We start from the raw sequence: 22691 nt of genomic DNA on the forward strand, positions 1-22691 counted from the left end.
TCAAGTGATACCGGTTCATAAAAACAGGTTATTATATTAATTTTTTTTTCTTGGAAACCGTGTGAACTTCTCTTTACCGGCGATGCTGTAATAGTCCATATTCGTGGCTGGTAGTCGACTTCGGGCTTGGGTCAATCTCGGCCATGGACTGAAGGCCTTTAAAACCTAGACTAAATGGACTTGGCCTATTTGTTAAACCAGTTGAAAAACTTTGAGTTAAAAGGTAAAAGGTAAAAGGTAAAACATGTAATGGATTTAACTAAGTAACGACGCCGTTTCCGGAATGCTAATAATACTCCCTCGCAGTCTTCGATAAACCCTAGATTTTTTTTCTTCGTCTCCCTCCAGCGTTGAGACCGACGACACCACAAGGAACTGAGATGGCCGGTGAATCAGATGCATCGAGCGTCGCTACTCTATCGTGTGCTCGGTGCGACAAGCCAGCGCTTCTTCAGTACGTAATCACCCTTCATCATCACCTTCTTTGAATTTGAATTGCATAATTGATGTTAGTTTAGCTCAAGACTATCGCTTAGAGCATGAATCATCGGATGCTGATGTTCAATTTGATTCAATCATGGAATCCTAATGTGTTAAACCCTAATGCTGACAGGTGTCCTAAGTGCGTGGAATTGAAGCTTCCTCGTGAAGGAGCTTCGTTCTGGTAATGTTTCTCTAACCTCAGAACCTTCTTAATGATTCAAAAGTTTTGATTTTTTTTTTTTTTTTGTTATTACTGTTGATCAATAGCACTCAAGACTGTTTCAAAGCAGCGTGGAGCTCACACAAATCAGTTCACGTGAAAGCTCAGCTGTCTTCAATTGCTAACTCCCTTCCCGGTGATCAGAACTCTGATCTAGTTTCTCAAGGTTGGCTCTACTGTGTGAGGAGAGGGCAGGGTAGAACTCATAAGCTTCCACACTTTGATTGGACAGGGTTAGTTTCATCCCGTGTCATTCTCTCTATTTTTCTGTGCTCTTTCAAGATAGGATATGACTCTGAGGGATACAAGTTAAAAATCATATCTTCTTGTTGCGTTTGTGTAGGCCCCTAAAGCAATATCTCATATCTCCCAAGCGTTTTGTGCCTGCTGAGATTGAGAAACCTGACTGGGCTATTGATGTAAGTCCCTATTTATTTTTCTCCTGCACTAGTACTCTATCACTAGCAAAGTTGGACCTTTGATCCGTGATCATCTAGCTACGAATTGCTTAGTCTCAACACTTGTACATGAGGTGTTAATGTTATGTGACATTTCGATTGGCTTGCAGTGACTTGATCGTTTTCAACTATCCCATGTTATATGATGCTAAAAAGTTTTCTTCCATTTTTTTTTCACATCCAGGGGACTCCGAAAATTGAACCAAATAGCGATCTACAGCATGTTGTTGAGGTTAGTGTTTCTTTTAATACGTCAAGTTATGTTCATTAAGTTGTCTTGAATACGGAGCTATGATCTCAAACAATTGTATCTCTTTGCTGATATTTTGTTTGGTTTCGTTTGATACTCATTTGTTGTCACGTACAACTAACAAGGTTTTATACTTGCGTTGTAGATTAAAACGCCGGAGCAAATTCAGAGAATGCGCGAGACCTGTAAAGTTAGTGTTGTTTTCTTTCTTTGCTTAAATACCAGCTGTTCTCATTACCATTATCTGATATTTTTTTTGATTCTGCTATCAGATTGCTAGGGAGGTATTGGATGCAGCAGCTAGGGTGATTCGCCCTGGTGTGACAACTGATGAGATTGATCGAGTGGTTCACGAAGCAACAATCGCAGCAGGTTTGTACTTTTTTAGGTTATCTTATCCTCTGGGAAGTCAATAGCTCAATTTCATCAGCGCAGCACTGTGACTTTTATTATATAATCTTTTGCTCTGGCAGGAGGATATCCATCACCCCTGAACTACTACTTCTTCCCAAAATCTTGCTGCACGTAGGTACTTCCTATGCATCTCCATTTTTCCTCTACCATGTTCTACTTCCTAAAGCGTACATTTTGAATGTTCCCTTTCAGATCTGTTAATGAAGTGATTTGTCATGGAATTCCGGATTCTAGGTATACTTGCTGACTGGAATCTTCGGAGCCTTTCTGACAAAATAGCTTAAAAGACCCATGACATTTAATTCTAATGACTCGTTGTGCTTTGATTGCTTCAGGAAACTAGAAGATGGAGATATAGTAAATGTTGATGTAACAGTTTGTTATAAAGGTTGCCATGGTATGTTATCTCCTGATGAACATTCATTATCTTTTTGTGAAATTGGTTACCTATAGAGAATTAGAGATATCTTTTCTCACAGAATGATTTGTGGATAGGTGACCTTAACGAGACATACTTTGTTGGAAATGTTGACGAAGCATCACGTCAACTGGTTAAGTGCACATATGAGTGCCTGGAGAAAGCCATTGCAATTGGCAAGTGTTCTTAGCGTTGGTAATTTAGCTGTTATTTTATATCAAATATATGCTGATAGTTTCTGTGCTTTTCTTTTCCTATGTTTTTTTTTCAGTTAAACCTGGAATTAGATTCCGTGAAATTGGAGAGATAGTCAACCGTCATGCTACTATGTCTGGGTTATCAGTGGTAAAGTCTAGCTCTCTCTTTTTTTGTGTGTATGATAGGACCTGTTCGTAGAACTTTTATCTACTGTCTAGATAACAACACTTACTTGTGATGGTCTTTACAGGTACGATCGTATTGTGGTCATGGAATTGGGGATCTCTTCCATTGCGCCCCAAACATTCCACACTATGCAAGTATCCTTCGTGTTTTGGTTGAAGATCCAAAGAACGTTAGATTTTAGTACCTGAAATGTAAGTTTATTAGAGTGTAAATGTCCTTAACCCCCAAAACCAGGAAACAAAGCAGTTGGAGTGATGAAAGCAGGTCAGACTTTCACAATCGAGCCAATGATCAACGCAGGTGAGTTTTGTTTTTCATATTCGCTAGATGTTTATAAGTACTACTTAGTACCTAGTGAGTTCTCTAGTTAAAGCGCAAGGGCATTTGTCATGATAGGGTTGTGGCGGGATCGAACATGGCCTGATGGATGGACCGCAGTTACTGCAGATGGAAAACGCAGTGCTCAGTTTGAGCATACCCTCCTGGTAAAAGCTTGTAAAACCCTTAAAAGAAAAAGACAGGTTTGTTATTTGATCAAATGCTAATCATATGCAACTTTTTGCAGGTAACGGAGACGGGTGTTGAGGTTCTAACGGCGAGGCTTCCTTCATCACCAGACGTTTTCCCTTGGCTTAAGAAGTGATTTTAAGTGTATGGTTTGGTTCATAAACTTTGGGATAATAGCGTGTCATCTTTTTGCCCATTGAAGACCATTTGTTGTTGTTACATTTGCTTTGTTTTTTGTTTATGTAACTTTATGCAGAAACAAACTGCGCCAGTGTTTTGATTGAAATGTAAGGAACCTACCTATATTTATACAATGGAAAGACAGTTTTTAAATTTTATGTCTTAAGGAAAATTTTAGTTTGAGAAATGACATGATATTAAGGTTATTTTCTGTTTCCATATTCATTGGTTGGGTTTTCTTGGTTTGGATAATAAATGATCTATATGTTTTAAAGTTCAAAAATAATATTTTCATTAGGTAATAATAGTAAATTGTGAACTTCAAAAATTTATTGAATTTTGATTAACTAGAAGTTCTGAGAAATGATTAATCACAAAATAATTTATTTATAACTAAAGTTTAGTTCAAAGCATACATTTTTTTTTGAAACGGAGAGTAATTGTTTTGCTTATGAGTTCTGAACAATTACATAATTTATATCATAACAACAATAAAAGTTGGGAAGCTTTAATCAGTTGTTCAGATTCTTCTTGACATTCAAGGGAATACAAGTAACCTTCCTCACTGTTCCTTGTGGAATTCAAAAACATATTTTTAGTTCAAACTCGAAACCACATATTAAAAAAAATATTAAACTTAATGAATCAAACTAATCCTTCCTCGAAAAGGTATTGCACAAACATTGTAGTGCCTGTGTAGTTGTATCCGAGTGACAATCTGTATTTTATTAAAAAAAATTGAACTTAATGACACATATTGAACTTAGTGATAACCAGTTATTTTATTCTTACAGGTTGATGACCCTTTGCCTTGATACTAATAATAGTCTTTTTTTAATGATTACAGGTTGTTAAGTTGATTGACTACATAAGTGACAATGATCTTTTTCGCCGAGTTTTATAGGTACACTCATTTTTAAATCTTACTGCTTACTAAATCATTTATTCAAGATAATAGTATTTAGCAGAGTCATCTAATAATAACATGTGTAAGTGTTCCATCACGTTTTGAATCTGAAAACTAAAATAATTTATACATATTGAACTTAGTGATACCCGTAGTTAAACTTGCATGTGTATCATCTGAGAGGGTTCTTGGGATGCTGGACTCCATCCATTCGTTGAGGTCTAGTATCCACTTATTGTCTACCCTCCACACAGCCTCGCTATCGTTAGGAATCGGTGTGGAATTTTCGATCTGCATGTTAGATTAAGTTACACAATTTATATATAATCAAAGCGCATTTGACTATTTACATTGTTGAAAAAGAGTAATCTGGAAAAGTTATGAATTGTTGAATAAGACATAAATTATAGAATATTGTTTTATTTGATTTTTTCGTTTATTTTTCAATAACGATGGTTTTATTTGACTAGATTCAAATTTACCTAGAATCGAGCTGAATTGATGAATATGAGGTCCCACTCAGCGGCAGTGGACAAGCCAAAAGTCAAAGACAAACGGTACAAAAACTGACCGGAAACGGTTTAACACGATTCCATACGAAATCTATTGGTTTAAATCTGTAAACCTATAAGCTTAAATAGAGACGGCGGCGATACACGAATATCGATAATAGATCTATATAGATGACGATGCACGAATTCTAATATTAGATCTATAATCGGAAACTGGAGTCGAAAACTGTTTAATACGATTTCCAACGAAATCTATTGGTTTAAATCTGTAAACCTATAAGCTAAAATAGAGATGGCGATACACAAATTCCGATATTACATCTATAGAGACGGCGATAAACGAATTCCGATACACGAGTTTACCTGCATTCCCGAAAACTATGTCATGTAGATTAAGTGCATGGAGATTTACTAGATCGGCGTTCATTGCTTGCGAGTGGGAGATCGGCGTTTTTGGAATTTTTTTAAAAGTGAGATAGATCTGTAATTTAGAGTGAAGAATTCAAAATTAAAACAACTTTTTAATTGGGCCCATTAAGTTTAAGAAAACTTAATGGGCTTACGTTTTCAGTTATTAAAGAATTTTCAGTACACAATATCATTTACGGTAATCCTTCTCTCTTCAATTAAGAAATATTTTTGTCCTACCCAATAAAAACTCAACGGTTTGAAAAAGGTAATTCTGATGGCTTAAATCGAAATCGTCGATGATAAATTTATGATAATCAAATGAATTTACCGTGTGATGTTCTGCATGTTAGGATTTCGTTATTCTTTGTGGTTTAATTAGTAACCAAAGTTGATTTAAATAAAATGTATTGGTTTTGATGTTGGCTGGCTTCGGTTTAGGTAGTAAGACCTCTCTGCTAAAATTAATTAACTTATACAGTCATTTACTAAACTAAACAGTAACTGGACCCGGTGGACAGATGGTCCCATAAAAACTGATAGAGGGTGAAACAATTGATCCGGATCGATCCACGTGGTTATATCCTAAGAGCATCATTAACGCAAAGCCACTTCAGACAATGCAAAACATGTCTACTCCAAAATCGCCTTCTTGTTCTTGACTCCTGGTACTTTACCGTTTGAGAAGCTCTGGGATGAGTTCTTCACGGTAACAAACACACCTCAACGACGAGAGTGTCCAAGCTTCGTTGCATTTATATTCACTAATATGTTGTGGTTTAATCTGAAAGGGTCATGAAGGGAAGTTTTCTATTTACATCCACCGTCAAAGGAACGGCTAGTTCATATCAGTAGTCACTTTTCAGATCGAGAGATCCATAGTGATGAGGTCACTTGGGGTAGGATCTCAATGGTTGATGCCGAGAAGAGGTTACTGGTTAGTGCTCTTGACGATCCTGACAACCAACACTTTGTTCTTCTTCCAGAGAGGTGATGATTTCAATCTTGCTTCTCCTGTACAAATCAAGATCACTTGAACTTTATTTCTCTATATGCAGTTGTATACCGTTGCATACTTTTGACTACACCTATAGATATTTGCTTTACTCCACCGTCAGCTTCATTGAGAGGTCGATTAGCTAAATAACCTGCTCAGTTCTTTTAGCTAAATAGCCTGACTGTCCATGTAAATTGATTACAGGTAGGAAGGGAGTTCAAGGAGCACGAGTTCTTGTATTATTGTCTGAATAGAACTTTTGTATTCTTGTGTATTATCAGTCATGGACTTGTGTAAAGTCATGCAAGTGTCATGTTTCAATTCAAAGTCTATAGAACTCTTGTATTCTTGTGTCCATCGACTTGTGTTAAAGTTTAATAATTTTTTTAAGAACCCCTAAATAAGAGACTACCCACTGAAGCACAAAATCATGGTGTTTCTTAACTAAAGTTCTTAATTACATGATGCTCTAATGGCTCCGAAAAGCTCAATCCAATAAACCAGAACTTTGATGTTTTTGATAGTGTTTACAAATGGAGATACCCTGTCTCACAGAAATGGTTTATGGATAGGTGACCTTAATGAGACATGCTTTGTTGGAAATGTTGACGAAGCATCACGTCAACTGGTTAAGTGCACATATGGGTGCCTGGAGAAAGCCATTGCAATTGGTAGGTGTTCTTAGCTTTGATGTTTTGACTATAATCTATATCAAATATATGCTGATAATTTATGTGCTTTTTCAGTTAAACCTGGAATTAGATTCCGTGAAATTGGAGAGATAGTCAACCGTCATGCTACTATGTCTGGGTTATCAGTGGTAAAGTCTAGCTCTCTCTTTTTTTGTGTGTATGATAGGACCTGTTCGTAGAACTTTTATCTACTGTCTAGATAACAACACTTACTTGTGATGGTCTTTACAGGTACGATCGTATTGTGGTCATGGAATTGGGGATCTCTTCCATTGCGCCCCAAACATTCCACACTATGCAAGTATCCTTCGTGTTTTGGTTGAAGATCCAAAGAACGTTAGATTTTAGTACCTGAAATGTAAGTTTATTAGAGTGTAAATGTCCTTAACCCCCAAAACCAGGAAACAAAGCAGTTGGAGTGATGAAAGCAGGTCAGACTTTCACAATCGAGCCAATGATCAACGCAGGTGAGTTTTGTTTTTCATATTCGCTAGATGTTTATAAGTACTACTTAGTACCTAGTGAGTTCTCTAGTTAAAGCGCAAGGGCATTTGTCATGATAGGGTTGTGGCGGGATCGAACATGGCCTGATGGATGGACCGCAGTTACTGCAGATGGAAAACGCAGTGCTCAGTTTGAGCATACCCTCCTGGTAAAAGCTTGTAAAACCCTTAAAAGAAAAAGACAGGTTTGTTATTTGATCAAATGCTAATCATATGCAACTTTTTGCAGGTAACGGAGACGGGTGTTGAGGTTCTAACGGCGAGGCTTCCTTCATCACCAGACGTTTTCCCTTGGCTTAAGAAGTGATTTTAAGTGTATGGTTTGGTTCATAAACTTTGGGATAATAGCGTGTCATCTTTTTGCCCATTGAAGACCATTTGTTGTTGTTACATTTGCTTTGTTTTTTGTTTATGTAACTTTATGCAGAAACAAACTGCGCCAGTGTTTTGATTGAAATGTAAGGAACCTACCTATATTTATACAATGGAAAGACAGTTTTTAAATTTTATGTCTTAAGGAAAATTTTAGTTTGAGAAATGACATGATATTAAGGTTATTTTCTGTTTCCATATTCATTGGTTGGGTTTTCTTGGTTTGGATAATAAATGATCTATATGTTTTAAAGTTCAAAAATAATATTTTCATTAGGTAATAATAGTAAATTGTGAACTTCAAAAATTTATTGAATTTTGATTAACTAGAAGTTCTGAGAAATGATTAATCACAAAATAATTTATTTATAACTAAAGTTTAGTTCAAAGCATACATTTTTTTTTGAAACGGAGAGTAATTGTTTTGCTTATGAGTTCTGAACAATTACATAATTTATATCATAACAACAATAAAAGTTGGGAAGCTTTAATCAGTTGTTCAGATTCTTCTTGACATTCAAGGGAATACAAGTAACCTTCCTCACTGTTCCTTGTGGAATTCAAAAACATATTTTTAGTTCAAACTCGAAACCACATATTAAAAAAAATATTAAACTTAATGAATCAAACTAATCCTTCCTCGAAAAGGTATTGCACAAACATTGTAGTGCCTGTGTAGTTGTATCCGAGTGACAATCTGTATTTTATTAAAAAAAATTGAACTTAATGACACATATTGAACTTAGTGATAACCAGTTATTTTATTCTTACAGGTTGATGACCCTTTGCCTTGATACTAATAATAGTCTTTTTTTAATGATTACAGGTTGTTAAGTTGATTGACTACATAAGTGACAATGATCTTTTTCGCCGAGTTTTATAGGTACACTCATTTTTAAATCTTACTGCTTACTAAATCATTTATTCAAGATAATAGTATTTAGCAGAGTCATCTAATAATAACATGTGTAAGTGTTCCATCACGTTTTGAATCTGAAAACTAAAATAATTTATACATATTGAACTTAGTGATACCCGTAGTTAAACTTGCATGTGTATCATCTGAGAGGGTTCTTGGGATGCTGGACTCCATCCATTCGTTGAGGTCTAGCATCCACTTATTGTCTACCCTCCACACAGCCTCGCTATCGTTAGGAATCGGTGTGGAATTTTCGATCTGCATGTTAGATTAAGTTACACAATTTATATATAATCAAAGCGCATTTGACTATTTACATTGTTGAAAAAGAGTAATCTGGAAAAGTTATGAATTGTTGAATAAGACATAAATTATAGAATATTGTTTTATTTGATTTTTTCGTTTATTTTTCAATAACGATGGTTTTATTTGACTAGATTCAAATTTACCTAGAATCGAGCTGAATTGATGAATATGAGGTCCCACTCAGCGGCAGTGGACAAGCCAAAAGTCAAAGACAAACGGTACAAAAACTGACCGGAAACGGTTTAACACGATTCCATACGAAATCTATTGGTTTAAATCTGTAAACCTATAAGCTTAAATAGAGACGGCGGCGATACACGAATATCGATAATAGATCTATATAGATGACGATGCACGAATTCTAATATTAGATCTATAATCGGAAACTGGAGTCGAAAACTGTTTAATACGATTTCCAACGAAATCTATTGGTTTAAATCTGTAAACCTATAAGCTAAAATAGAGATGGCGATACACAAATTCCGATATTACATCTATAGAGACGGCGATAAACGAATTCCGATACACGAGTTTACCTGCATTCCCGAAAACTATGTCATGTAGATTAAGTGCATGGAGATTTACTAGATCGGCGTTCATTGCTTGCGAGTGGGAGATCGGCGTTTTTGGAATTTTTTTAAAAGTGAGATAGATCTGTAATTTAGAGTGAAGAATTCAAAATTAAAACAACTTTTTAATTGGGCCCATTAAGTTTAAGAAAACTTAATGGGCTTACGTTTTCAGTTATTAAAGAATTTTCAGTACACAATATCATTTACGGTAATCCTTCTCTCTTCAATTAAGAAATATTTTTGTCCTACCCAATAAAAACTCAACGGTTTGAAAAAGGTAATTCTGATGGCTTAAATCGAAATCGTCGATGATAAATTTATGATAATCAAATGAATTTACCGTGTGATGTTCTGCATGTTAGGATTTCGTTATTCTTTGTGGTTTAATTAGTAACCAAAGTTGATTTAAATAAAATGTATTGGTTTTGATGTTGGCTGGCTTCGGTTTAGGTAGTAAGACCTCTCTGCTAAAATTAATTAACTTATACAGTCATTTACTAAACTAAACAGTAACTGGACCCGGTGGACAGATGGTCCCATAAAAACTGATAGAGGGTGAAACAATTGATCCGGATCGATCCACGTGGTTATATCCTAAGAGCATCATTAACGCAAAGCCACTTCAGACAATGCAAAACATGTCTACTCCAAAATCGCCTTCTTGTTCTTGACTCCTGGTACTTTACCGTTTGAGAAGCTCTGGGATGAGTTCTTCACGGTAACAAACACACCTCAACGACGAGAGTGTCCAAGCTTCGTTGCATTTATATTCACTAATATGTTGTGGTTTAATCTGAAAGGGTCATGAAGGGAAGTTTTCTATTTACATCCACCGTCAAAGGAACGGCTAGTTCATATCAGTAGTCACTTTTCAGATCGAGAGATCCATAGTGATGAGGTCACTTGGGGTAGGATCTCAATGGTTGATGCCGAGAAGAGGTTACTGGTTAGTGCTCTTGACGATCCTGACAACCAACACTTTGTTCTTCTTCCAGAGAGGTGATGATTTCAATCTTGCTTCTCCTGTACAAATCAAGATCACTTGAACTTTATTTCTCTATATGCAGTTGTATACCGTTGCATACTTTTGACTACACCTATAGATATTTGCTTTACTCCACCGTCAGCTTCATTGAGAGGTCGATTAGCTAAATAACCTGCTCAGTTCTTTTAGCTAAATAGCCTGACTGTCCATGTAAATTGATTACAGGTAGGAAGGGAGTTCAAGGAGCACGAGTTCTTGTATTATTGTCTGAATAGAACTTTTGTATTCTTGTGTATTATCAGTCATGGACTTGTGTAAAGTCATGCAAGTGTCATGTTTCAATTCAAAGTCTATAGAACTCTTGTATTCTTGTGTCCATCGACTTGTGTTAAAGTTTAATAATTTTTTTTAAGAACCCCTAAATAAGAGACTACCCACTGAAGCACAAAATCATGGTGTTTCTTAACTAAAGTTCTTAATTACATGATGCTCTAATGGCTCCGAAAAGCTCAATCCAATAAACCAGAACTTTGATGTTTTTGATAGTGTTTACAAATGGAGATACCCTGTCTCACAGAAATGGTTTATGGATAGGTGACCTTAATGAGACATGCTTTGTTGGAAATGTTGACGAAGCATCACGTCAACTGGTTAAGTGCACATATGGGTGCCTGGAGAAAGCCATTGCAATTGGTAGGTGTTCTTAGCTTTGATGTTTTGACTATAATCTATATCAAATATATGCTGATAATTTATGTGCTTTTTCAGTTAAACCTGGAATTAGATTCCGTGAAATTGGAGAGATAGTCAACCGTCATGCTACTATGTCTGGGTTATCAGTGGTAAAGTCTAGCTCTCTCTTTTTTTGTGTGTATGATAGGACCTGTTCGTAGAACTTTTATCTACTGTCTAGATAACAACACTTACTTGTGATGGTCTTTACAGGTACGATCGTATTGTGGTCATGGAATTGGGGATCTCTTCCATTGCGCCCCAAACATTCCACACTATGCAAGTATCCTTCGTGTTTTGGTTGAAGATCCAAAGAACGTTAGATTTTAGTACCTGAAATGTAAGTTTATTAGAGTGTAAATGTCCTTAACCCCCAAAACCAGGAAACAAAGCAGTTGGAGTGATGAAAGCAGGTCAGACTTTCACAATCGAGCCAATGATCAACGCAGGTGAGTTTTGTTTTTCATATTCGCTAGATGTTTATAAGTACTACTTAGTACCTAGTGAGTTCTCTAGTTAAAGCGCAAGGGCATTTGTCATGATAGGGTTGTGGCGGGATCGAACATGGCCTGATGGATGGACCGCAGTTACTGCAGATGGAAAACGCAGTGCTCAGTTTGAGCATACCCTCCTGGTAAAAGCTTGTAAAACCCTTAAAAGAAAAAGACAGGTTTGTTATTTGATCAAATGCTAATCATATGCAACTTTTTGCAGGTAACGGAGACGGGTGTTGAGGTTCTAACGGCGAGGCTTCCTTCATCACCAGACGTTTTCCCTTGGCTTAAGAAGTGATTGTAGCATGTCATCTTTTTGCCATTGAAGACCATGTGTTGTTGTTACCTTTTTGTTTATGTAACTTTATGCAGAAACAATCTTTTTTTTTTTTGAAAGAATTTTAAATTTTATTCAAATAAAAAAAAAACTGTTTTACAGAATGTTTCACTGATTCCATAATACAATTTTTGAACTAATATACTCTTATCTTCTTTCAAACCAAATCTCCATCGTCTTTTCATGCTTTCCACCTGCTTTTCTTCTTAAAGAAGTTATTCTGTTCCTTACCAGTTTGTCCAGTTTAACAATCAGACACAAAGCTCGCTGAGGTTGTTCTCCAAGACGCCTTATATTCCTTTCATGCCAGATAGCATATAGCACCACTTGAAAGCAGTATCTGATTAGAAAAGTCTGAACTCTTCCATGTAATCCATTCTCCACCACTCGAAGTACATTCGGCCATTGATATGACCTCCTGCTCCCCTCTAGATCTTTGGTTAATCCAAGCCGAACTTCCTTTGAATATGAACATTCAAAAAACAGATGGTCTCTGGTTTCTGTTACTGATGACTACAGCCAGCAGGTAACAATGGCCTGAGGATTCCATCTTGAAATTCTATCACCCGTTGCTAATCTATTGAGGATAGCTAACCAGGCAATAAAGGAGAACTTCGGAGTTGCTTCATAAAACCAAACAATCTGCGCCTGTGTTTTGATTGAAATGTTAGGAACCTATACTTATATTGAATCGAAAGACAAAGATACACATTTTCAGATTTTATGTCTTGATTATTCATTATTTTGAGAATTTTTTGGGGCTAAAAGTTGGAATCTGAACATGAATTAGACTTGTTTTCTTTTTCCATATTTCATTCATTTTTTCTTGGGTTGGATAATAATAAATATCTTGCTTTGCTTATGAGTTCTGAACAATTACATAGTTTATAACAAGTAGACAATAAAAGTTGCACAACAAAGTGGGAAGCCTTAAAGACAGTTGTTCATATTCTTCTTGAAATACAAGTAACCTCCTTCACTCAACGACCTTCACACCAGAGACATAAACCCTGCTCTGAACCACACTTCCACCAATCCAAAACCCAGGCATCACCATAAGCCCAACTCTTGGGCTCTCCCCCTTCTCATCCACAACTATATTCTTCAAAACACTCTCCATGTACGAGTCAGAGAACTCACTACCCTTCTTCACTTGGAAGATCTTTGCAGCCGGATCAAAAGAGTAAGCCAGCCTGTGCAAGATCCACACCGACTTGGCAAGCTTCAAGAACGCCTGGTAAAACCCTGTCCTCGGGTGTCCGCCTCCCGCCACGTAGTCACGCTGGTCCAGGTTCCCGAAGAAAGAAGCTTCCATCTTCGGGTGGATCAATACGAGGTACTTCCCCCTGCAGAACTTGCCAAAGTTGGAATCCGGGTTTGCACACAGAGCGTCTAGTGGATCCATGTCCTTTAGAGAAAGAAACTGACGGAAGAACGTCTCAGTGTCGTCGTCGTCATCGTCATCATCCATTGTTGCAGTCCTCTCAGAGTCTAATGAGAAAGTTCTCTGCTGAAACCCACTGAACATCCTCTGGCATATGTACGACTCAAACGCGTACTTCTTGTGAGGCCTCTTGGCGTAATCAACACCATGCTCGATGGACTCAGCCGCAGAGTCAAGATCCCACCCCGCCGCTTTCATCATATTGATCATCGGCTTGGAGAAGTCATGAACCGCTTTGGCAGCAGCTTCGTAATTAGACATGAAGAGCTCAACGGTCAAGTCAGGAAACTCCATACCACCACCACCACCACCATCTCCCATTCCCCTTAACTTGAGATTCTTCTCAAGCTTAAGACGCTTCTGATTCGCTTCCTCGATCTTCTCCATCATCTGCTTGATCTCGGAGTCCTTGTTCTGAATCTCGGACTGGAACTTCTTCACCATGACCTCGTAAGTCTTCAGCAGACTCTGCTGCTCTTGGATCTCCGCGGCTAAACGAGAGTCTTGCGGAGAGACGCAGACAGGCTTGGGGTTGTTCTCTCTGTAGAGGTGTTTGAGTTCGGAGAGGCTCTTGAGCTCGGAGATGACGACCTTGTCTGCTTCTTGGATCTTGTCGGGGTCGTAAGGAGTGTGAGCGGATTGGAGCTGGATGTAAGCGGATTTTAAGGAGGAGATGTTGCCGAAGAGGTTGGAGATGAGAGCTTCCATAGCTTCAGGGTTTTGGTTGATAGATTGTTGTTGTTCCATTGGTTGTGGATGAACCTTCTGGTTGTTGTTGTTGTTGTTGAGTTGGGTTTCTTTCAACCCACTAGGTTGCATACTTGAAATAAAAATTGAATCTTTTTAATCAAACAAAACTAGTCTCTCCTGCAAGAATAAAAAAGTTTATTTATTTTTCTTAATTTCAATCTCAGAATCTCAGACAAAACCAATCTAAATCTTGTCTAGATCTCGAAGTGAATCTGAATCTTGTAGACATCAAACCCTAAAAATTACTTTTTCAGACAATAAAAAGTTTCGCGTTGAATACACTTACAATCAGCTTTCACGCCAAGTAGGTGGAGGAGGAAGACGTAACATCAAGCTCTAAGGACGGATCCTTCGCCGGAGATTTAGCCGGAGGTGAAGGAGATACAGAGAGAAAGGAATGATGCTTTTGTAGGAAATGAAGGAAAACGAAATGGTAAAGAGCTCAACTTGCTCGAGCCTAAACCGAACCTCTCGGTTATTTAATTATTTCGGTTGAGAACATATATACCGGATTAGCGGTTTGATCCAATGTCTTGGATTAAACCGGATTGGGCACTTTTATTTCATCTACTTCTCCGCATTGCGTCTCTTTCTCAGTGTCTCGGTGGGTGAAATGGTTCGGCTGTTTCATACACTCTCTCCGGCGATTTCCCGATTGAATTTCATCCACCCTAGAATCTTTCTAGCGGCGTCTCCTTCAATTAGATTACAGAGAAACCATGTCCATAATAAGCTTAAACCCAAAATCTCTCCTTCCTCTTCATCCAAATTCCAGAGGACGCGTGCTTATTCTACAACAACTAGAGTTTCCTCACTAACCAAAAGAGAAAGTTGGAAACTTGATGATGATGGTTTGGTTGTTCTAGGCATTGAAACGAGCTGCGACGACACTGCCGCTGCTGTCGTAAGCCCATTTGGTCTCTGTTTCTCTCTTTGTTTGGGAACTTTTAAGTTCACTATTATTGAAGTGTTTTGATTTTTTAGGTGAGAGGGAACGGTGAGATTCTTAGTCAAGTCATTTCTTCTCAGGTAAAAATTCCCTCTTCGCTTAGTGTTAAAAGAGTTATGTTTCTCATGAGATGCTAGAATTTGATGTTTACAAGTCTCAACTATGATCAACTACAAGACACAGTTTTGTCTGACACTTTCTATGGATAAAAAACCTTCCCTTAATATAGAGTTTGTCAAGTTTTCACCTGTTCTGATCTCTGAATCGGCAAACATTTAAAGGCAGAACTGCTCGCTCAATATGGAGGCGTGGCTCCCAAACAAGCTGAAGAAGCACACTCTCGGGTTATTGATAAGGTAGTAATACTATATTAGACTCTTTTCTCTTTGCAAACCATAGGTTTCGTTTTCTTGAGCTTTTTTTTTGTGAAGAAACATGTGTATTCATCGGTTTCAGGTTGTGCAAGACGCACTCGATAGAGCCAATTTGACAGAGAAGGATCTCTCTGCTGTCGCTGTTACCATTGGACCTGGTTTGGGCCTCTGTCTACGCGGTAAGTTGCAGAAAAAGAAAGTATCTACTCTTATTCTTTGGAATGATAAAGTGTTGTAAGAGAACTAAGATAAGAAAGTGTTTCTTTCGTTTTTTTTTTTAATTCAATACAGTTGGTGTGCAGAAGGCTCGAAGAGTTGCTGGTGCTTTTAATCTCCCAATCGTAGGAGTGCATCACATGGAGGCTCATGCCCTTGTAGCCAGGTACTGCTCAGTGTGCTTACTTTAATTCATTTATGAGATTTTGAATTTCTCATCAGCTTTTGATTTATCTTTGTAGATTAGTGGAACAAGATTTAAGTTTTCCTTTCATGGCATTGCTTATATCAGGTATTGTTTGAATGGGTTTTAGTTTTAAGATAACAATATCTAAAGGGAGATTTAGGTTTCTATTAATAGCAATGTATGTTTTTTTGGCCTGTGTAGGAGGGCACAATATTATAGTTCTTGCTCATGAGCTTGGTCAGTACACACAACTTGGGACTACAGTAGATGACGCTATAGGAGAGGCGTTTGACAAGACAGCAAAATGGCTCGGCCTTGATTTGCGCAGAAGTGGTGGACCAGCTGTTGAAGAGCTTGCTCTTGAGGGTGATTCAAAGTCTGTTATGTTTAATGTAAGTGTGAAACTAGTTTGCTCTTTCCAAGTTCTACTCATTGTCCGCATCATGTATGTTATGTTGTTACTTTGTTAATTATCAGGTTCCAATGAAAAATCATAAAGATTGCAACTTCTCTTTTGCTGGTTTGAAGACTCAAGTGAGGCTAGCCATTGAAGCCAGAAAAATGTAACTTTTTATCATAATTGATTCTTAAAAACAGCTTATGAAACTGTTTATCAGAGTTATGTTAACTTTGTAGTTATAAATAATGGTGTTTTGGTGGATGTGCAGTGATGCTAAATGTCCTGTTTCTTCTGCAACAAGGGAAGACAGAAGAAACCGAGCTGATATTGCTGCTTCTTTCCAGGTAGACAATCAATCTCAACATGTCACAATGCTTTTGTTATTGTAAAAAAGCTGATTATCTAAATATGTCTTCACCAGCGAGTAGCTGTCTTGCATCTGGAGGAAAAGTGTGAGCGAGCAATAGACTGGGCACTGAAACTCGAGCCTTCTATAAAACATATGGTGAGAGACTCAAATATGAAGAAATGAAACCTCTGTTTTGTTTGACAATACTAAACTTGATCTTCAGGTAGTCTCTGGTGGTGTTGCCTCAAACCAGTATGTACGGTCTCGACTCAATAACATTGTCGAAAACAAAAACCTGAAACTTGTCTGCCCTCCTCCTAGCCTTTGCACAGACAATGGTATCTAGAGTTCTTGAGATTTGTCCTGCTTGTCAAAACAGAGAATATACATTAACAGTTCAGTAATCTCTCTCTCTCTCTCACAGGAGTAATGGTGGCTTGGACTGGTCTCGAGCATTTTCGTGTGGGAAGATTCGATCCACCTCCACCTGCAATTGAACCTGATGATTACGTGGTACGTTCTTAAAGCAAAGCTCAAGACGTTCTTGAAAGATTCCAAGTGATTGATGTGTGGTGTGTGTTATGAATTATAGTATGATCTTCGACCAAGGTGGCCTCTAGGAGAGGAATACGCACAAGGAAGAAGCGAAGCTCGTTCTCTGAGAACCGCACGCGTTCATCCCTCTCTTACTTCAATCATCCGAGCAGCTGACTCTCTTCAACAACAAACACAAACATAGTAGCTATAAAAAGATTACTTCTCCTTGTAACTACATTAACCAACTCTTTCCGGTTAATTATCAAATCAATTTAATTAAATCTTCTTTACCCGGTTATTATTAAAAAGATTACTTCTCCTTGAAAAAAAAAACGAACATAACCAACTCTTTTTGCAATAAACGCTTTACCGGTTGATTATTAAATCTTCATATCCGGTTATTTTAAACCGTATCCGGTTTCAATTTTACTTATAGAGAGACATCGAGGCTACCGTACGGAGAAGATTTTCTGGTTAGTCAAACAATTTCACTAAACCAATGGTTTTATCTTATATTAATGGTGGCGCCTACACTCTTAAAGGCGGCGAAAATCGCCGGCGATCGAAGAAAGCTTCACTCGCGACGAACCTTCACGGAGACGTCGAGGCTACCGCTGTCGTCTTTGATTAGAGGAAAGCTGATATCCGCCGGCTACACTTCTCTGTCGTCGATTTCATCCACCGATCTCGCTCGAGGTGATTCTCTAGCTACTGATAGTACCTTAGGTTTAGGTCACACTGGAATCGATAGAGAGAGATCCTGAATCCTTTCATGGTTATACTTCTCTGTTGGTGTTGTAAAAATCACAGAGGCTGAAGCGTTTGAGATTTTGAAGATGGCAAATCAAGTCGCTGGATCAAGTTCTCTCGTAAATGGTAAGTTGTGATGGAACTGGGCTGGGCTGCCAAACGAAAAGTGTTAAAGCTAGATGTGCTTCTAACCTAAAACCAATCGGTGATGATTGGAATGATCCATCTATCTTATATATTAGTTAGGATCCCTTCCAACTACCAATGTGGGACAATTTGTGTCTAATACGCTCCCTTGAGATGATGGTTCTTTTAGCGTCAATCTCGGAATGTTCGGGCAAAGATCGATAGGCCAACTTTAGGCCAGATCGTTGGATCGGATTGGACTTCGTGGATCGGGCTCTGATACCATATTAAGCTAGATGGTCTTCTAACCTAAAACCAATTGGTGATAAGTGGAGTGATCCATCTATCTTATATATTAGTTAGTATACCTTCCAACTACCGACGTGGGACACTTTGTGTCTAATAAAAAGCCCAATGTTTCAGATTGTTATGAACCGGGGTTTACGAATTTAACCGGTTATGGAATTAATCGTTGACTAATTTTATTACCAATGTCTCTCGTCGTGGTCTCAGTGTTTAACACAGGTCGGCTTCTACGTTTCAGTCGTCTTCCAACTTTGAGCATCTTCCCCAAATTTTCACCTCTTTCTGCTCTCATGGATGCATCGAATCTCGGTTCTTCCAGCAAACCTGCCTTCTCTTCCTTCTCACAATCCAGCAGAAGGTACTGAGTCAACGTTTTTTTTTTTTCACATTAAAGGTTTGGTCTTGATTCGATATTATGATGAATGTAGCGGCGGTAGAGGAAGAGGAAACGAGAGAGATAATGATCGTCGGAGGCCTCAGGGTCGTGGCGGCGGCGGTGGTGGCAGAGGAGGAGAAGGAGGCAATGATAGAATCGATGCTCTTGGAAGACTCTTGTAAGTGATTTCGAGATGTCGTTATTAAAGTAGGGATTTTTTAAGGTTAAAGTCGAATCTCTTTTTTTGGGTTTTGATTAGGACGAGAATCTTGAGACACATGGCTACTGAGATGAGATTGGACATGAGAGGTGATGGTTTTGTTAAAGTTGAAGACTTGCTTAACCTGAATCTTAAAACGTCTGCAAACGTTCAGTTGAAGTCTCATACCGTTGATGAAATTAGAGAGGTTAGTTAGTTTCCACTAATCTTCATTGTAGCTTTGTGGTGGGGTTTGCGTATGATGCTGTTTACTTGCAGGCAGTGAGAAGGGACAATAAGCAACGTTTTAGCCTCGTTGAAGAGGATGGAGAGCTCTTGATCCGCGCTAACCAAGGCCACTCCATCACGGTAAGAAAAGACTCTTGATTTGCAGTTTATCTTGTCTCATTCTAGTTTTGATCATTTTTGCTGTGAGAATGCTATGTACTTATAGTTTCTGCTTATGTCTTTCTGTGCAGACGGTTGAATCCGACAAGTTACTTAAACCAATATTGTCACCGGAAGAAGCTCCAGGTAAAAGCAGTACTACTAGGACATTTGTGTTTTTTTTTTCACTTGTGTTCTGTATCGCATTGTTTCTTATGTTCGTTTGTTTTGCTGTAATGGCAGTGTGTGTGCATGGAACTTATAAGAAGAATTTGGAATCCATCTTAGCATCTGGCTTAAAGCGTATGAATAGGATGCACGTTCACTTTTCTTGTGGCTTGCCAACAGATGGTGAAGTGATAAGTGGTAAGCTACTTTTGATGCCGTTTCTGAATAATTGCATATGCACATTTATCTGGGGACTGATGACAATTTTATATAATTTTGGCTTAAGGCATGAGAAGGGATGTTAACGTCCTAATCTTCCTTGACATCAAGAAAGCTCTTGAAGGTTTAGTACTAGAACTCAATTTTTTTTTTTGTATATTAACAATATTTATGTCCTAAAACTTTAGTTTCACCTTTTGATTTTTCTATAGATGGAATTGCATTCTACATTTCGGACAACAAGGTGATTTTGACTGAAGGCGTTGATGGTGTAGTGCCTGTTGATTACTTCCACAAGATCGAGTCTTGGCCTAGTCGGCAGCCAATTCCTTTCTGATTACTTTTTTTATGGACAACATCATTGACTTATTACCACCAAACAATGCAACTGGTGAAACAAGTTTTTTTTTTGGGTAAAATGTTAAGATTTATACCATTTTAGAATTTTTAACAATGTTGCAAGCAACTTATTACACACGAAAGAAACAACAACTCAACTCAAAAGATTAACAACACAAGAACAAAATAACACCAGAGTCACTAGCCAACTCAAAGAGGCCGGTAGATGGAGAGATAGAATTGGAGGGGTGATTGAGCAGGTGGAGGAGCAGCCTTGATAGAGAGAAGGCGATCCCAAAGAAGCCGGTCCAGGGCGTGATGGATGATGCGTGGTGGAGTAGAGACCGCTGTGAAGATACGAGCATTCCTCTCTTTCCATAACAGGTAGATAGAGGCTTGAAATATGAGCTTGATTAAGCGGATGGCATTGGCATTAGATTGCCGAGACAGTTGGAGAATCCATGATGCTGCTGAATGTAAATCATTAGGCGGGTTGGTCCAGATTTGAGACGCAAAAGCTTGCCATAGAATAGAAGAGTATTCACACTCAAAGAAGAGATGGTGATGTGTTTCACTGCTGGTAGAACAGAGTACACAGACTAAAGGTACGTCCATACCCTAACGACGTAGCCTATCTCTTGTTGGCATCCTTCTTAATAGAGCTAACCAAGCCATAAATGAGTTTCTAGGGATATACTCTTTGAGACAAGTTTTTTTTATCAGTCACGTTTTTATCTATTCTTTTATCGTTTTTCATCTGTTGACAATACACCAATATTTGATCATGGCTGTTGTTTCCATACTCATAAGTGTGTAACCAATGTTTGCAGAAAGTTAATAGATATTTCAACTAATTTATTTGGAGCTTACTTAGAATTTTATGTTTTCGTATATTTTATTAGAATTGTTCATCAAATATCTTTTTTTTTAAAGGAACTCATGTGAGATCATTTTTAATTTTTAATTTTATATGTATGTTGATCGCTTTAATAAAGTTTTATAAGCATGGATCCTATAATTTTTATTGGTGAATTAGATTAAAGACTTATGAAGAGTCATAATGTACTTTGGTTTATTGTGGATAACTTTATTTTAAAAAAAATCTTGTAGATTATAACATTTTTAAGGTTTGTTTCATAAAAGCCTATTTGATTAGTTTAGGGCATCTCCATCTCCACTCCATTTTTTCTTCTAAAATGGAGTAAAAGTGAATATGAAGTAAGAAATGCTCCAATCCAACTCCATATCTCACTCCATAATGAAATTTACTCCATAAATGGAGTAATCTATTTTTTGTTTGTTCATCACTCCATTATGGAGTGGGTAATGGAGTAGGGTTGAAGCAATTTTACTCTATTTTCACTTTTATTCTATTTTGGAAGAAAAAAATAGAATTTTACATTGGAGATACTCTTACTCATGATTTGAATTACATATTTTTAAAAATGTTGTGTCAAAACATAATATAGTACTGTTATTAAAATTTTAAATGTCGATGATTAAATAACTATATTTCATTTTATCGATAAAAATTTTAAATGTCGATGAGTAAATAACTAAACCGTCTAATTTCAGTTTAATCATATATTTTATTTTGATGTATAAACTATTTGTATATCTTGACGTACTTTAACATAAAGTTTATCAATTTTGTTGATTTGAATTTTTGAAAGAGTTAGCATTTTTATTTTTTGTTTATCTTAATTAATATTTTTAAATTTTTATTTTCATTCTTTTTTTTTTAGAAGTGGTAATTTTTATTTTGTATCTGGAGGAGACGTGTGAGCGAGTGATAGACTGGGCACTGAAACTCGAGCCTTTTATAAAACATATGGTGAGAGAAACCTATTTTTGGTTAGACTAAACTTGGCTTTCGATTATTTGATCTTCAGGTAGTCTCTGGTGGTGTTGCTTCAAACCAGTATGTACGGTTTCGACTCAATAGCATTGTCGAAACAAGAACCTGAAACTTGTTTGCCCTCCTCCTAGCCTTTGCACAGACAATGGTATCTAGAGTTCTTGAGATTTGTCTTGCTTGTCAAAACAGAGAATATACATTAACAGTTCAGTAATCTCTCTCTCTTTCTCTCACAGGAGTAATGGTGGCTTGGACTGGTCTGGAGCATTTTCGTGTAGGAAGATTCAATCCACCTCCACCTGCAATTGAACCTGATGATTATGTGGTACGTTCTTTAAACAAAGAACAATACTTTAAGTTGAAAAAATGAAAGATTGTAACTTTGTGATTGATGTGTGTTATGAATATGGTATGATCTTCGACCAAGGTGGCCTCGTGGAGAGGAGTACGCACAGGGGAGAAGCGAAGCTCGTTCTTTGAGAACCGCACGCGTTCATCCGTCTCTTACTTCAAATCATCCGAGCTGACTCTCTTCAACAACAAACACAAACGATGGTCTTCTCTCCGGAGGCGGATATGCCTAACCAGTCCCCTTATCCTATATGGGTTTCGGGTTAAAAGAATGTATACGGTCCCGGGTTGGAGTGCTCGAGCCAGCAATCTCGGGCTTTCCTCCTCGAACGACAGCATTGCCGATTATGGACTCC

General features: G+C 37.7%; 6 protein-coding genes and 2 long non-coding RNA genes across 13 annotated transcripts; 5 read left to right on the forward strand and 3 right to left on the reverse strand.

Moving 5' to 3' along the window:
* Positions 1-274: 274 nt before the first annotated feature.
* Positions 275-3467, forward strand: LOC106390288 (methionine aminopeptidase 1A). Its single transcript, XM_048753392.1, has 16 exons — positions 275-454; positions 614-664; positions 751-936; positions 1047-1122; positions 1346-1393; positions 1557-1601; positions 1684-1783; positions 1885-1936; positions 2018-2059; positions 2161-2222; positions 2321-2419; positions 2515-2588; positions 2692-2761; positions 2862-2927; positions 3024-3112; positions 3193-3467. Exons 1-16 carry the CDS (start codon positions 381-383, stop codon positions 3268-3270), a joined length of 1212 nt encoding a protein of 403 aa, XP_048609349.1. The 5' UTR covers positions 275-380; the 3' UTR covers positions 3271-3467.
* A 214-nt stretch (positions 3468-3681) lies between these two features.
* Positions 3682-5544, reverse strand: LOC125585055. Of its 2 annotated transcripts, XR_007321912.1 has the most exons (3): positions 5097-5544; positions 4371-4512; positions 3682-4032 (listed from the first exon to the last, which is right to left on the reverse strand). It is a non-coding gene; the product is annotated as an uncharacterized LOC125585055 (long non-coding RNA). The 2 variants fall into 2 exon arrangements; XR_007321911.1 differs by having other exon boundaries at positions 3682-4512.
* A 175-nt stretch (positions 5545-5719) lies between these two features.
* On the forward strand, positions 5720-7837 carry LOC125585052 (methionine aminopeptidase 1A-like). Its single transcript, XM_048753394.1, has 8 exons — positions 5720-5850; positions 5933-6131; positions 6711-6809; positions 6885-6958; positions 7062-7131; positions 7232-7297; positions 7394-7482; positions 7563-7837. The coding sequence occupies exons 2-8, from the start codon at positions 6026-6028 to the stop codon at positions 7638-7640; spliced, it is 582 nt and encodes a 193-aa protein (XP_048609351.1). The 5' UTR covers positions 5720-5850; positions 5933-6025; the 3' UTR covers positions 7641-7837.
* Positions 7838-8051: 214 nt separating this feature from the next.
* Positions 8052-9914, reverse strand: LOC125585054. Its single transcript, XR_007321910.1, has 3 exons — positions 9467-9914; positions 8741-8882; positions 8052-8402 (listed from the first exon to the last, which is right to left on the reverse strand). It is a non-coding gene; the product is annotated as an uncharacterized LOC125585054 (long non-coding RNA).
* A 175-nt stretch (positions 9915-10089) lies between these two features.
* LOC125585053 (methionine aminopeptidase 1A-like) lies at positions 10090-12161 on the forward strand. The gene is made up of 8 exons (XM_048753395.1): positions 10090-10220; positions 10303-10501; positions 11082-11180; positions 11256-11329; positions 11433-11502; positions 11603-11668; positions 11765-11853; positions 11934-12161. The coding sequence occupies exons 2-8, from the start codon at positions 10396-10398 to the stop codon at positions 12009-12011; spliced, it is 582 nt and encodes a 193-aa protein (XP_048609352.1). The 5' UTR covers positions 10090-10220; positions 10303-10395; the 3' UTR covers positions 12012-12161.
* A 725-nt stretch (positions 12162-12886) lies between these two features.
* Positions 12887-14719, reverse strand: LOC106396354 (protein GRAVITROPIC IN THE LIGHT 1). Its single transcript, XM_013836724.3, has 2 exons — positions 14531-14719; positions 12887-14361 (listed from the first exon to the last, which is right to left on the reverse strand). Exon 2 carries the CDS (start codon positions 14311-14313, stop codon positions 13027-13029), a length of 1287 nt encoding a protein of 428 aa, XP_013692178.1. The 5' UTR covers positions 14314-14361; positions 14531-14719; the 3' UTR covers positions 12887-13026.
* A 95-nt stretch (positions 14720-14814) lies between these two features.
* On the forward strand, positions 14815-17546 carry LOC106396107 (probable tRNA N6-adenosine threonylcarbamoyltransferase, mitochondrial). Its single transcript, XM_013836406.3, has 13 exons — positions 14815-15148; positions 15229-15273; positions 15475-15549; positions 15650-15746; positions 15859-15949; positions 16026-16075; positions 16172-16362; positions 16448-16533; positions 16639-16714; positions 16792-16875; positions 16943-17057; positions 17144-17232; positions 17312-17546. The coding sequence occupies exons 1-13, from the start codon at positions 14858-14860 to the stop codon at positions 17456-17458; spliced, it is 1437 nt and encodes a 478-aa protein (XP_013691860.1). The 5' UTR covers positions 14815-14857; the 3' UTR covers positions 17459-17546.
* Positions 17547-17709: 163 nt separating this feature from the next.
* Positions 17710-20984, forward strand: LOC106396108 (tRNA 2'-phosphotransferase 1). 5 transcript variants are annotated; one of them, XR_001279428.3, is made up of 11 exons: positions 17710-17952; positions 18067-18132; positions 18646-18796; positions 18867-18992; positions 19074-19221; positions 19293-19382; positions 19493-19547; positions 19644-19766; positions 19855-19911; positions 20000-20188; positions 20837-20984. XR_001279428.3 is itself a non-coding variant. In XM_013836407.3 (10 exons), exons 1-10 carry the CDS (start codon positions 17775-17777, stop codon positions 20122-20124), a joined length of 1119 nt encoding a protein of 372 aa, XP_013691861.1. In that variant the 5' UTR covers positions 17710-17774; the 3' UTR covers positions 20125-20262. The 5 variants fall into 5 exon arrangements, 1 of the variants encoding a protein (XP_013691861.1); XR_007321908.1 differs by having other exon boundaries at positions 17788-17952; positions 18677-18796; XM_013836407.3 differs by lacking the exon at positions 20837-20984 and having other exon boundaries at positions 20000-20262.
* The last annotated feature ends 1707 nt before the right edge of the window (positions 20985-22691 follow it).

The sequence above is a fragment of the Brassica napus genome, chromosome C4 (assembly GCF_020379485.1).
Source record: "Brassica napus cultivar Da-Ae chromosome C4, Da-Ae, whole genome shotgun sequence".
NCBI lineage: Eukaryota > Viridiplantae > Streptophyta > Magnoliopsida > Brassicales > Brassicaceae > Brassica > Brassica napus.